Here is a 14,835-nt window from a genome sequence, read left to right as displayed (position 1 = left end):
ATGCCGATTGACAGTAAAAGAAGCTGCAGCCGATAACGGGGAGCGCGGATGGGAGGGGGGAATTTGCATTGTCAGACGGTTATATAAGGTTGGCTTCACAATGCTGAGGGGAATTTATTCCTAATCTGAAAGCTTCAAGTTTAAATGGCTTCTGCTTCTTTCATCTCTTGGGAAACGTTCGGCTCATTTCATTTTCCGTTTGAAGGCAATTCAACACATTTTCTTTAGCAGGAGCTGCGCATTCCTCTTTAAATGTCCCACTTTAATTGCTTGTAAATCGCCTACTTGGAGCTTGTGCCAGTGGACGGTCGCAATTGTAAAGTATCATTCACAAAAGAGAAGAATGAGAGCTACAGCCACCATCAGACGCTCCGCAAATGTGTCGATAGCTTTGTGAATGGAAGTTCTGTCTGGTTAGGTAGCACTGAGGGTGTCCAATGGTTGCAGGTGCAGCTAAGATCCAGTGCCCAAGGGTGTCAAAGACCTCTTCAGCCACACAAGATAATACCAATGTTATCAATAGCACCTTGTAGGTTAGGGCTTTTGTGAGGATCGGTGTCACAGGTGACAGACAGTCATATGTTTTCTGCTTAGAAGGCTCCCTGACTTTTCATTGTTCTTGCTGTCAGTATTCATTGGTATAGTTAGGTTTCCTGCTGGATTCATCGCTCCCCTTTCAGACCTAGCAGGAGCTCGCCTTCCTCCCAGCTGCTGATCATCAGTATTCTCTTGGTGCTTAAATAACCCTTCTTTCCTTTTACTTGTGCTGGGGATATTTTTCAGTTCATTCATGCCTTGGTTGCAAGCAGGTGACTTGTACTCCTCTCAGGTGTGTCGTTGCTGAAAACTTTGCTGAACTTGTCTTCTATAGTGTTTAGTGGGGTTGATGAAGAGCTCATCCCGTCCGTTCCCTATTTAAGGACCAGTACTAGGGATACCTAGGGTCAGGTATCCGGCTGGGTGCATAGGTGCGGAACGTATTTAGGGTGGTGAGAGACCCCAGCGACCAGCAGTTGGTTAGGTCAGGGGGTCACCATCTTTCCCTTCCCTATACACAGGGTTTCCCTTCCATTTTGCCATTCGCTTGGTACTTCCCCGTACCTAGAATCACAATCGAGTAGCGAGGAACTTGCTCAAGACCTCTATAGCAGCCTCCCGCAATGGTGGCCATTACTTTGCCATTTTATTGTTGCTCTGTGTGGGTGGGAGGCTGTGTCCTCAGACTCTGCCCAAGGGTCTACAGTAGATGAACATTCATGGGGAGTGAATAAGGCATAGATGTGGCATAGCCTATGCAAAGAAGTGTGTGTTTATGTAAATAAAAATCTCTTGAGCATCACAATCCTCAATCTCCCAGAAAAAAAGAAAATGGCAACAGTGTCATGGCAAATTTGGTGTCCCTAATATGTCTTGTGCAATGAGAACCTACTAAAGGTGTCTCATTGTCAAATAATAGGGTGAAATTGGTTTGTGCCAAAGATGGAGAAATTGACTAACAGAATGAAGGATTTCTTTGATTAAGTGCAGTATAGAATATGGGGTGTAGCTGTAGGGGCAGCAGAAGGATCCTATACTCCTGACCCTTATGTCAGAGGAGGTAAAAAATTGCTATTTCCCCAAAGAAGATGGCAGAATTTTGTTTCCTTTGGCTGGTGTAGAGTTTGTATTATTTCCAGCTATTTTGGGACTTGTCCACTGCCCTTTATATTTGTGCTTGTCACTTCTTTTTTTTTTTTTTTTTTTTTATTATAGAGAAAGGTCGCTTACATCACTGGCAAGATTGTTTTTGTCACCATAATTCACGCGCAAAGAGTAGATGATCATTACATAGTATGTAACTGTTCCGGCGATATTAAAGGGTACCTGTCACTAGATTTGCCGACTATGAGCTGCGGCCACCACTAGAATACTGTATGTAAGTGCACAGGCCGCTGTGTAGAACTTAAAAATTACTTTATAATACTCACCTGAGGGACGTTGCGGTGCAGACTGGTCGTATGGTTCTCTCCGTTCTTCGGTATTTTCGACTCCTCTTTCGGCCATCTTTCTCCTCCTTCTTCTGAAGCCTGGGTGCATGACGCGTCCTACGTCATCCACACAAGTCAACACTGGGGGTCCTGCACACTTTGATCTGCCCTGAGCAGGGCATATCAAAATTTTGTAGGGCTCCTGCGCGGGACCTCTATGCCAGCTCGAGTGCATGACGTAAGACGCACCATGTACCCAGACTTCAGAAGAAGGAGGACAAAGATGGCCGAAAGAGGAGGCGTCGGTACCGGAGAACGGAGACGACCATACGACTAGTTTGCACCGCAATGCCCCTCAGATGAGTATTATAAAGTGATTTTTACGTTCCACACAGTGGCCTGGGGTCTTATATACAGCATTCTAGAATACTTTATATAAGAGCCTGGGTGGTGGCACTGGTGGTGGCTTCAACTTATAGTCGCCAAATCCGGTGACCGGTTCCCTTAAGAGCAGGGACATAATCCACCACTGCTGAGCCAGGAATATTGGGTGGAGAAGCCAAAAATGTCTTCATTTAAAAAAATAAATAAATAATTCCATGTGTTTATTTTAAAAAAAAAAACTTTATATGCTTAAGTGAATATATATATGCTTAGGTTTCAGTCATAGGGGCAGCACCTTTGCTGGCATCAGTCACTGTCACTCAAGTTCAAACATGATTCTTTTTTTTAACTTGAGCTTGCCCCCAGCATTGTAATTGCTTACACCACAGGTCCTTCACCATCACTTCTCTGCTGAGCTCCGCCAATTACAGTCACATGATCGTGACATCAACACAGGTCCTGCACAACCACTTCTCCAATGTTGAGCACTACTCTGCTTTTGAAATATGGTTGTTTCTTCTCAAACTCATCCAAGACTTATTTGTTGTTAAATATCTTTACTTGAGCAGCAGCAATTAGGATAGTACTATGAGTAGACAAACTGGCCCCCTATGTAGAAGAATACAACTACTATAATACTGCCCCCTATGTACAAGAATATACTGTAGCTACTATAATACTGCCCCTATATACAAGAATATAACTACTGTAATACTGCCCCTATATACAAGAATATAACTACAATAATACTGCCCCTATATACAAGAATATAACTACTATAATACTGCCCCTATATACAAGAATATTACTACTATAATACTGCCCCTATATACAAGAATATTACTACTATAATACTGCCCCTATATACAAGAATATAACTACTATAATACTGCCCCTATATACAAGAATATAATTACTATAATACTGCTCCTATGTACAAGAATATAACTACTATAATACTGCCCCTATGTACAAGAATATAACTACTATAATACTGCCCCTATATACAAGAATATAACTACTATAATACTGCCCCTATGTACAAGAATATAACTACTATAATACTGCCCCTATGTACAAGAATATACCGTAACTACTATAATACTGCCCCTATATACAAGAATATAACTACTATAATACTGCCCCTATGTACAAGAATATAACTACTATAATACTGCCCTCTATGTACAAGAATATGAAATATATAAAATACGAGAATTTTCATATTTTTTACATCTTTCACAAATTTACTCTGCTTTTCTTTATCTTGGATTTCTATAATGTTTTTTTTAGTTATCAGTTTACATTTATCGTTGCTTTGTAATGATGTATGTCACCCGCTTGCACAGTGTGAGTGTTGTATTATCAGTAGATTCTTTCGTGGCAGATTTTTCCTGCGATTCCTTTAAGCAGGGGTCAGCTCTTCATTTTTCATTATCTCTCCAGAGTCGGGGAGAGTTTATAACTCATTGAATGCTTTAGCTGTGTAAGAGATTTATATCTTAATGTTCCCCGTGGGAGGTGATAGCGCTGGTCGTGAGTCGACCATTCATACATCGGTAATTACTGTATCAAGAAAAACCTTCAGAAGGAGACAGATCTGTAACTTCGGTTTTTGATGGACTCCTGTAATGAGCCTCATGATGATGGGCATTATCTATTGGCCATGACTGGCTATTAGTCTGTCCATCTATCTCTGCCGTCTTCACGGGTGCCCATTTCATTATGTCCAATTAGGCATAGGTTGGATGTAAGAAATGAAAACTGGCCATGGCATGTAGGGGTTAAAAGGTGGCGACAAGAACAGAAAAAAAAATGCATCCTGAAAAAAAAAGTACAATTTTGATGAAATATTCCATGAGTGCACAATGTGATTCTTAGCTCTCAGCACATCTCGCTTCTTTACAAACCCTGAACATTTTTTTTATATTGTTCACTTTATGGGGTTAATTTTGTAAGACTTTTTCGATGAGATTTTATCTATTTTTGTTTACGTTTCTTCATTTTAATACAGAGGCGTTGGATGACAATATTCGGTCTTTCCAATCTGCGACCTTCACTGTCCGCACAACGTGGCAGCCGCCTGTAAATTTAGCAACCGCTATTTTATGCGAAACGACCTTCCTGCAAGTTGTCACTCACGAGCGGACGTCGATACTGGCATATTTATTTCCAGGGGAGAACCATATTTTAGGTTTTCACTAGTAACATCCACTTTTTCTAATTAAACTTTAGCAGAGAATCTGACTTTCTGGAGTGTCTTATTCTCTTAGTTTTTCAGAAATATATAATTTTTTTTAAATCATATTTAAAGGGGAATTTCATTGTTCTGGTCAACAAATGTAAAATCCACCATTTTTTATTCAATTAGGCTTTTGTTTTTTTTTAATCACTTCTCTACAGAAAGCAACAGATTGTGAAATGGAAACTCTAAGCAAGCTAATATTTATGGATCTGGTATATTCTGGATGCAACTTTAGTATTTTGAGTGTGGCGTTCTTAAAGGGATGAGCACCTGATTTGTTCTTGAACATGTTAATATCTTTTTTGCAGCGTAAAAATATTAAGGTATTAATTTTTTAATGGAGAATACCCATGTTATTAAGTAATGTTTTTTGCTATCACTCTGTTCTCATTCGGTGGGGGTCTCAGAGGTCAGCTGCAGTGATAGTGTTGCAGCCCCTTCACTGTTTCTTTATCGTAGCCCCCCAGCCGTCCTTTATGCAGGAAAATGCAGCTCTGTCATTGAATTCAGTAGGGCTAGTGGCGGTACCTTTTATAGCCGGATGGCCAGGAGTGCGTTGTGCTGACAAATGGAACACCTAAGCCACCTCTCTGCTTCTTCACTTGTACAATCAGCGGGGTCCCTGAGGTCTGACCCCCATTGCTTATAAATTGAAGGGAATATTCTTTTGTTTAGTTCTGTTATCCTGGGTGATCTATGCAAGCTATAATAAGAATCAAAGTAAATCCTAAGGCTCAGTCTGCGGCAGATCATCTACTTGCTGATAATTTCCATATAGTGGTAGTTTAATAACTTTGAACTGCACACAGGAAACATTGACTACAAAATCCGTTAAAATGACCCCTAGGTATTAGAGGAATATTTGGAATACATTCGCTTTTAGATTTGCTATTAATTGTTAAAGAAACACAATGGGCAACACTGAAACAACGAGTGCAGGTCCTTAGTGGCAGAACATGACATTTCATTTTTACATATTCCTTTAAAAAAAAATGAAAGGAGGGTTTCTAAAGGCAACTTTACACGCTGCGATATCGGTGCCGATATCGCTAGTGTGGGTACCCGCCCCCATCGGTTGTGCGACATGGGCAAATCACTGCCCGTGGCACACAACATCGCCCAGACCTGTCACACTACTTACCTGCCTAGCGACGTTGCTGTTGCCGGCGAACAGCCTCCTTTCTAAGGGGGCGGTCCGTGTGGCGTTACAGCAACGTCAATAAGCGGCCGCCCAATAGAAGCGGAGGGGCGGAGATGAGCGGGACGTAACATCCTGCCCACCTCCTTCCTTCCTCATTGCCGGCGGACGCCGGTAAGGAGAGGTTCCTCGTTCCTGCGGTGTCACACGGAGCGATGTGTGCTGCCTAGTGATGGGCAGTCCAACTCTTTTTGGTGATCCGGTTCCCATGGCTCCGCTCACCAAAAAGAGCCGGATCTTTCAGATCGTTCTCAGCTCCTTATTAAATATGTGTTCACCCCAGGTGAACACATATTTAAGATTATAGTGACACCGCTGAAACCCCGCCCACCCATGGCAAAACCTCGCCCACTTACAAGTGACCAATTAGATTGTTGAGTAGGCGGAGTTTAGCCGCGGGTGGATGGGGTTTCAGCGGTGAAAAGAGCTTTGTGTCGGATCGTTCGCGACCGACACATCACTAGTGCTGCCACAGCAACGAGGAACTACATCGCTACTGCAGCAGCAACGATATTCGAGAATGGACCCCCATGTCACCGATGAGCAATTTTGACCGTTTTTGCGACGATTCAAAATCGCTCATAGGTGTCACACGCAACGGCATCGCTAAAGCGACCGGATGTGCGTCACAAATTCCGTGACCCCAACGAGATCGCTTTAGCGATGTCGTAGCGTGTAAAGCGGCCTTAAGAATTGATTTTCTTTTATCATCCAAATTTGCAACCTTGCAATGTACACTCAACATTGAAAACACAACACCAATCCACGCTTCCCGTCCCACCACAGCTACGCCCATTAATGTACCTGGAATGAAGATTAAAGGGGTCCGATTAATGTACATTATGCCGTCCCACACTATAAACCCAAAAATAGGACCAGTGTGATGTTACTTCGTGAAGACCTTCATGGCATTGCCCACTTCATTTCCAGACCAATCTCTGGCTATCATTTGCATCCAAGACAAACGTGGGATTCATCGCTGAAGTGGATAGATACCCAATCCCAGCCTCTATTGCTTTATTTCAGCCTCCAGTCTCCATTTGTAGACAATGTCATGGAGAGGCCTTCACTCGGAAGGGTATTGCTCCTGCTCTTGGGAATATGGTGCATGGGACAGTATTTCTGACCATGGCACTAATATTTAATACTGTTGTTCCATTCAGGAGGGCCAATAGAGTAATTCTAGCAAATAGGCATATTTGTTTTCAGCAGCAGTGTGTTACAACCGCCACAGGGGACAGCGTGCAGCAAGGCGGCATAGTAGGTGCATGATTGGAGCTGTATTTTACAGCGAGACTTTGTGCAGACACTGAAACAGCAGGGGCTACTGTGAGATATAATGTCTTCAGGCATAAGTTTTTTAAAAATTAAAAATAAGCTGGCAGAATTCTGACTGTGGCTTGGGATGCGACTATAGTAGAATAAAAAATTAGTAAAATATTTACAAAGTTATATGACATAAGAAGATTGATGTGGGAAAAATAGAGCGACACATCCTGCCTTGTGCTGTTTATATTACCTTGTGCGGATTTTATCCAGTACTACAAAGGATCCGTCACCTGCTGCTACAAGCCTTCGGAAGACGCCAATTTGTGGAATCCTTCTGTGTTTCATTCAGTATTGGTAAGGACTAAAAATAGTTCAGAAAACTGTCATACTGTCATGGATCTGCGCTTCAGACCCCGTGCTTTATTTCTTTGCTCGAGAGGAAGCCGGTGACTGAGCGTTGATATTCTAGCGGCATCCCCTCTGAGCGGAGCGCCAAATAATTTAATTTTAGTCTGTTAAGAATTTTTTTATTGTCTTGCAGAACATTCTGTACTTCACACAGCCGAAGAAACGAAATAAGTGTTTACATTATTTATGTCACGCAAGACCGACTGCAGCTCTGCACTGCGCACAAGTCGCACATAGCAGACGCCCGTCATGTGGAATAAAAAAAAATATCTTGTCTTCTGGTCATCAAAACTCACTGTGCCCCATAATATTTATCATAGTCCTGTATGTAAACTAAATGCTAATCATCATCTTGTAACTAGGGGGTGGTATAATAGCAATTATATTCTTGCACATAGGGGGCAGTATAGTAATATTTATATTTTTGTACCTAGATGGCGGTATTATAGTAGATATATTCTTGTACATAGGAGCAGTATTATAGTAGTTATATTATTGTATATAGGGGCAGTATTAGAGTAGTTATATTCTTGTATATAGGGGCAGTATTATAGTAGTTATATTCTTGTACATAGGGGCAGTATTATAGTAGTTATATTCCTGTACATAGGGGGCAGTATTATAGTAGTGATATTCTTGTACATAGGGGCAGTATTACAGTAGTTATGTTCTTGTACATAGGAGCAGTATTATAGTAGTTATATTTTTGTACATAGGGGCAGTATTATAGTAGTTATATTCTTGTATATAGGGGCAGTATTATAGTAGTTATATTCTTGTATATAGGGGCAGTATTATAGTAGTTATATTCTTGTACATAAGGGCAGTATTACAGTAGTTATGTTCTTGTACATAGGAGCAGTATTATAGTAGTTATATTTTTGTACATAGGGGCAGTATTATAGTAGTTATATTCTTGTACATAGGAGGCAATATTATAGTAATGTTCTTGTACATAGGAGGCAGTATTATAGTAGTTATATTCTTGTATATAGGGGCAGTATTATAGTAATTATATTCTTGTATATAGGGGCAGTATTATAGTAGTTATATTCTTGTATATAGGGGCAGTATTAGAGTAGTTATATTCTTGTATATAGGGACAGTATTATAGTAGTTATATTCTTGTACATAGGGGGCAGTATCATAGTAGTTATATTCTTGTATATAGGGGCAGTATTATAGTAGTTATATTCTTGTATATAGGGGCAGTATTATAGTAGTTATATTCTTGTATATAGGGGGCAGTATTATAGTACTTATATTCTTGTACATAGGGGCAGTATTATAGTAGTTATATTCTTGCACATAGGGGCAGTATTATAGTAGTTATATTCTTGTACGTAGAGGCAGTATTATAGTAGTTATATTCTTGCACATAGGGGCAGTATTATAGTAGTTATATTCTTGTACATAGGAGCAGTATTATAGTAGTTATATTCTTGTACATAGGGGCAGTATTATAGTAGTTATATTCTTGTACATAGGGGCAGTATTATAGTAGTTATATTCTTGTACATAGGGGGCAGTATTATAGTAGTTATATTCTTGTATATAGGGGGCAGTATTATAGTACTTATATTCTTGTACATAGGGGCAGTATTATAGTAGTTATATTCTTGTACATAGGGGTAGTATAATAGTAGTTATATTCTTGTACATAGGGGCAGTATTATAGTAGTTATATTCTTGCACATAAGCACAGTATTATAGTAGTTATATTCTTGTACATAGGGGCAGTATTATTTTAGCTATATTCTTGCACATAAGCACAGTATTATAGTAGTTATATTCTTGTTACACTGGTTTCTCATTGCGGTTTTGTTTCTTTATGGTGATTATCTTGTCTTGCAGGTGTGGGATGCCGTGGACTCTGGTAAATCTCTATGCACAATCTCTTGCCACCGGGCCGCAGTACGAGATGCACAGTGGTCACTCTGCGGAAAGAAAATCCTTACTGGGGGTTTTGACTGCTTCTTGCATTTAACAGATGTAGAAACAGGTCAGTTGAATCAGATGTGACAACAGATCACAATGTTACTTGGTGTCTAGATGCGTTTTATGAGGTGAATATCTCCTGCTCCTCCCAGAATCCACCATGAATCATCTGACAAGGTAATAAATAGAATGCTAAATATTGTAACGACTGACACCGAGCAGATGTTGGGGAATGTAAGGTTTTGCGTGGACCTTAGATGATGGCTGTATCGGTGATCACTTGAGGGGGTTTTTACACTAGAGATAAACCAGTGTTTGTGTTTTTTGTGTTTTTTTGCCTCTGAGTGATTTATAGTTCATTGTCCTTTAAATTTAACACCAAGGCTTTTAGCTCTGTGACGTTACTGTGATTTCTACTTGACTGTGATCTCATCTGATTTTGTACACACAATTACCTTCTCCATTTCGGCGCCTCGCTTTACTGCGTGGCAGCACTGGTAGGCTAATTACTAAGTCAGGTGCAATTTGTTACATTCTGTCAGTACAATGCCGGGTGTGAAAACATGACAGGACATCAGAACATGCGACAGCTCCACCAGCGATACCGACATACGCTGCCGAAATATACTTCATACAAGGCAAAGCACACGTCCGTAACACAGAGAGTGCAAAGTACCAAATACCGTATATTCTGTATAAATAATAATAAATTAAAAAAACATTAAATCTGATGTATGTGGGTGTTTAACTTCTCCAATATTTCTCAATCTGTGGTTTCTGAGCAGATCTGTGTCCAGGCTGTGGTGGAAGCTGCTCTCTCCTCCAGCACCACTCAATAGATGAAATGTCACTAGGTCTTATAAAAACTGAGTCGAATTTTTATTTGACCCCAGGTGGCGATACTCATCAGTTACTAACCCATTAACACTTCATGTTTATTTAGCATCCATGCTCGATCAGGTTGTAATATTAAACTCTATGTACTTTTAGAGGTAAAGCTGAAACAAATTTGTAGTTTACCACATGTAATGTGCTAATTCTGAATACTGCACTACTGGCCTAAAATGCCACCTCCCCTCCTGCAGCCCAGAAGCTCCAAATCAGCCAACAGACAGACCTAGCAAGACAGCTTTCTTCTCCAGTGTGTGCTGTTCCTTTGCTAAGCCAGCCACCTTCTGTCTCTATATCAATTGAGACAGAGAAGGGCGTTAGCTTAGCATTTAGGCTTGGCCATGGTAACAATCCCCTTCTCTGTCACAATTAATGAATGGAGCCATATTGTGGTGGTGACACAATGAAGGTTGCTGGCCCTGGCTCATATTTCTTATCTATACTAGCCTGCTTTTGTACAGCAGCCTTGATATAAAAGGGGGCTGGCTTAGCTATTAAAGGGAATCTGTCAACAGGTTTTTGCTATGTAAACTGAAGCCAGCATGCTGCAAAGGTTAACACAGAAAATTCAGGGATTGTCTTTTCAAGGTTATATTTTTTTTCTAGTTGCTATGTTTGGTTAAAGCAACAGGACCCTTATCATTGCTGGACTACAATGTGAACGCACACTGCAGTCCGACACAATCTCTTTTGAGAGCCTGGTGTGAGTGGAGAAGTTCATTCAGCTCTACTACATGACTAAATCTAACAATTCTGATTGTGTCAGAACAGCTGCACCCAGTAATCTTCAGTGATACATCCTTGGATTCAGGATCTCTTTGCCTACATCATGCTGCTCTCAGATAAGGTAGCAAAAACCTGCTGACAGATTACCTTTAAGTTTATCTAGATAACCAGCCATCTTGTCTGTCATTTCTGATGCAAGGAAAGTGAAGGGAGTATAAAGGGGGCTGTCTTAACGAAGCGTTCTCCCCATCGATCACTGTTTACTGTTCTGCAGTGATGACGTCATGTGGACAAATGAGCTCCCTCTAGTGGTGGCTGAAGTGATGTCACAAGAACACATGATGCGCCCTCTAGTGGTGTCTGAAGTGATGTATGATAGGCACATTATGGACTCTCTAGTGGTGCATAAGTGATGTCACATGAACACATGATGAGCTCCCTCTAGTGGTCTCTGAAGTCATGATATCACGTGGCCACATGATGAGCTCCCTCTAGTGGTGCATAAGGGATGATGTCACATGGACACATGATGAGCTCCCTCTAGTGGTGCATAAATGATGATGTCACATGGACACATGATGAGCTCCCTCTAGTGGTGCATAAGTGATGTCACAAGAACACATGATGCGCCCTCTAGTGGTGTCTGAAGTGATGTATGATAGACACATTATGGACTCCCTCTAGTGGTGCATAAGGGATGATGTCACTTGACACATAATGAGCGCCCTCTAGTGGTGCATAAATGATGATGTCACATGGACACATAATGAGCGCCCTCTAGTGGTGCATAAGGGATGATGTCACTGGACACATAATGAGCGCCCTCTAGTGGTGCATAAATGATGATGTCACATGGACACATGATGAGCTCCCTCTAGGGGAGGCTTCAAGTAATAGAGTTGCAGTGTTATCTCTATCTATGCAGATTTGGAGCTCTGTGTAGGAATATCTGGTGCCAGAACTAGTTAATACAATTGCCAGGAGGGTGGATTGTGACATCAGAATATGTCACTGCAAACACAAGCTGTAATGAGACTCGAATGCCTTTATAAATTACAGTGGGCGCCGAGTCGCACGCCGCCGCTTATACGGCGCAGTCTTCCTCAGCTGTCAGACACTTTGCCAAAGGTTTTGTTAATAAACTTTTTGTATCAAACTGCGGTGTTCATAATTCCATACATAATTACATCTCAAGCAGCGTCGGCATGGTAACCCGCACCCCCCTTTCTTTAATATCGCTATGCAATTTTCCGTAGGGAAATTAAGTGAGTCCGTTCACACATTTAGTTTTGTACATTAAAACTCGGGATTGAATGCAATTTGCTCTTAATTTGATGCATGGATGAAAAAAAATAAAAAGGGACCTGAATTCACACACTGACTATTTTAATAGTTAATTACTAAAGAAGTTGTGGAAGTTAATCAGTCATTTGCACTTTTTTTTTTTCCTCTTCAAAGGGGAAGACCTATTCACTGCCAAGAATGACTGCAAGATTAGTGCCGTCCGGTTTCACCCACGCGACCCAAATATGTTTATATGTGGAGGTTTTTCTCCCGTGATAACTGCCTATGACATTCGGATGAGTAAGGTAAGGAATCTGTTCGTTGATAAATGGATTTAATAATACCGATTGGTCAGAAGTGCGATCCTTGAGCTTAGCACTAATGAGGGCTGGCATCGGATCTACTATATGGACTACAAGTCTCCAGTACCGTATTTTTCGGACTATAAGACGCATCGGACCATAAGACACACTCTGGTTTTAGAGCAGGAGAATAGGAAAATAACATTTTTAAGCAAAAAATGTGGTCATGACACACTGTTATGGGACGAGGATATGCTGCTGACACTGTATGGGGGTAATTTAAAAAGAAAAAAAACGGCGTGCGGTTCCCCCAATTTTGATAACCAGCCAAGATAAAGTCTCACAGCTGGGGGCTGGTATTCTCAGGCTGGGGAGACTCACGTTATTGAGAGCCCCCCAAGGCTAAAAATATCAGCCAGCAGCCGCCCAGAATTGCCGCATCCATTAGATGCGACAGTCCTGAGATTTTTCCCAGCTCATCCCTATTGCCCTGATGCGGTGCCAATCGGGGTAATAAGGAGTTAATGGCAGCAGCCCATAGATGCCACTAAGTCCTAGCTTAGTGATGTCAGGTGTCTATGAGACATCACCTCTCCACTATTCTGTAAGTGAAAGTAAATAAATACAAACACATAAAAATCCTTTATTTGAAATAAAAGACAAAAAAACACCCTCTTTCACCACTATTTTAACCCCTAAAACACCCAGGTCCGATGTAATCCACACGATGTCCCACGACGCATCCACCTCTGCTACATCTGACAATCACAGAGAATTGCCATAGAACACGACTGCTCGCTGTGAGGGTCAGGCCGCAAGTGAAGTGAGCCGCCAAGATCAGCAGTGACTCCAGCCGTCACCGCACATCATCTGACTTGAAGTCACCGGGGATCTCGCGGTGACTCCAGCCGTCACCGCACAGCATCTGACTGAAGTCACCGGGGATCTCGCGGTCACTTCAGCCGCGGCCGGATTTGCGGTAACAGGTGGAGGATTCCCGCTGCATTCTCACCTCTCCTCACTCCATGCAGTATCACTCGCTTCCTGTCTGTGCCAGCAGCAGCACCGCTGACCTGTGTGGAGCCGTGTGTACAGCGATGACGTCATCCCTGCGCTCACCACTCTCTACACAGATCAGCTGGCCGGCAGACAGGAGTACACCGCGATGCCGCAGGGGAACAGTGAGTATACCGTACTTATTCACTGCCCTCCGCGCTAATGATGGTGCACGGGGGGCAGTGAATACAGCCGCACATGATCACTCCTGGCTGTAGTTGCCTGGGTTGATCACGCGGCCCGGCTGTTTAGTATGCGCGAATCCCCCGCCCATCATTCCACCCACCTGTCAGCGCCGGCTTCAGGGCTGAGAGATGGGTGGGATGATGGGCGTGCATATCAAATGAGCGGGCCAACGTGGTCAGGGTAGTTCTGCTAAAGCCTGCTCCTGCCTCTGATGACCCCGCTCCACTACCACCGCACCCGCCTTCACCCTCTCCACCACCACCGCACTGCAGCCATCGGACTATAAGACGCACCCCCCACTTCCCCCAAAATTTAGGGGGAAAAATGTGTGTCTTATAGTCTGAAAAATACAGTATTTGTCCCACCTGCCTCTGCATTATTAAATCATATATGGGAGAAATACAGTAAAGTCTGTGCGGTCTGATAATATCTGCATTTTCATATTATAAAACTTGCTTAAAAATTTATTTTTTTATTTCTCCTTTAAATGTAAGTAAAGACATTTTCTTTCACTTTGATAAACTTTCAATATCAATGTACACAAGAAAAGAAAAGCGCAGGGAAATAAAAGGGTTGACAAAGGCGCTCCTCCGTGCAATATATGCAAATTGGTAAATTGTAACTTCAGAGGCGTCGTCATAGTTACTACTCTGCTAATGATACTTGTTTTTTTAATACATATAAAAAAAGTGCCATTTTCCCCCAGTTTTCCACTATTTGTTCTTTGTATGTTCATGATTCAGGGGCGGCTGCAAGTTTTATATAAAACCCGATGCAGCGGGAGAAACCATGATTAATTCTGGGGATCAGGTAAGCTGAGGAGGCGACCGATTGCTTCATGTATTTTGGAAGAAAATTTAGAAAATAATAATTAGCGCTCGTTGTGACAAAGGGTTAAAGGGAACCTGGCATCTGCTGTGTGTGTATGTGTGTGATAAAGCAGAATGATCAGGTGCACTAGGTAGCTTTTTTAGAGGCCGA

General features: G+C 41.9%; 1 protein-coding gene across 6 annotated transcripts in view; it reads left to right on the top strand.

Annotated features, from left to right (window-relative positions):
• Positions 1-14,835, top strand: part of WDR25 (WD repeat domain 25) — a 185,319-nt gene that overhangs the window by 39,316 nt on the left and 131,168 nt on the right. For all 6 annotated transcript variants that reach the window (XM_075330983.1, XM_075330984.1, XM_075330987.1 and 3 more), the window contains 2 exons: positions 9,326-9,473; positions 12,485-12,615. In XM_075330983.1, coding sequence (XP_075187098.1) covers positions 9,326-9,473; positions 12,485-12,615 — 279 coding nt within the window. The remainder of the gene's footprint in view (positions 1-9,325; positions 9,474-12,484; positions 12,616-14,835) is intronic.

The sequence above is a fragment of the Anomaloglossus baeobatrachus genome, chromosome 12 (genome assembly GCF_048569485.1).
Source record: "Anomaloglossus baeobatrachus isolate aAnoBae1 chromosome 12, aAnoBae1.hap1, whole genome shotgun sequence".
Taxonomy (NCBI): Eukaryota; Metazoa; Chordata; class Amphibia; order Anura; family Aromobatidae; genus Anomaloglossus; species Anomaloglossus baeobatrachus.
Note: the sequence above shows the minus strand (reverse complement) of the source record. Positions and strands in the feature narration are given on the sequence as shown.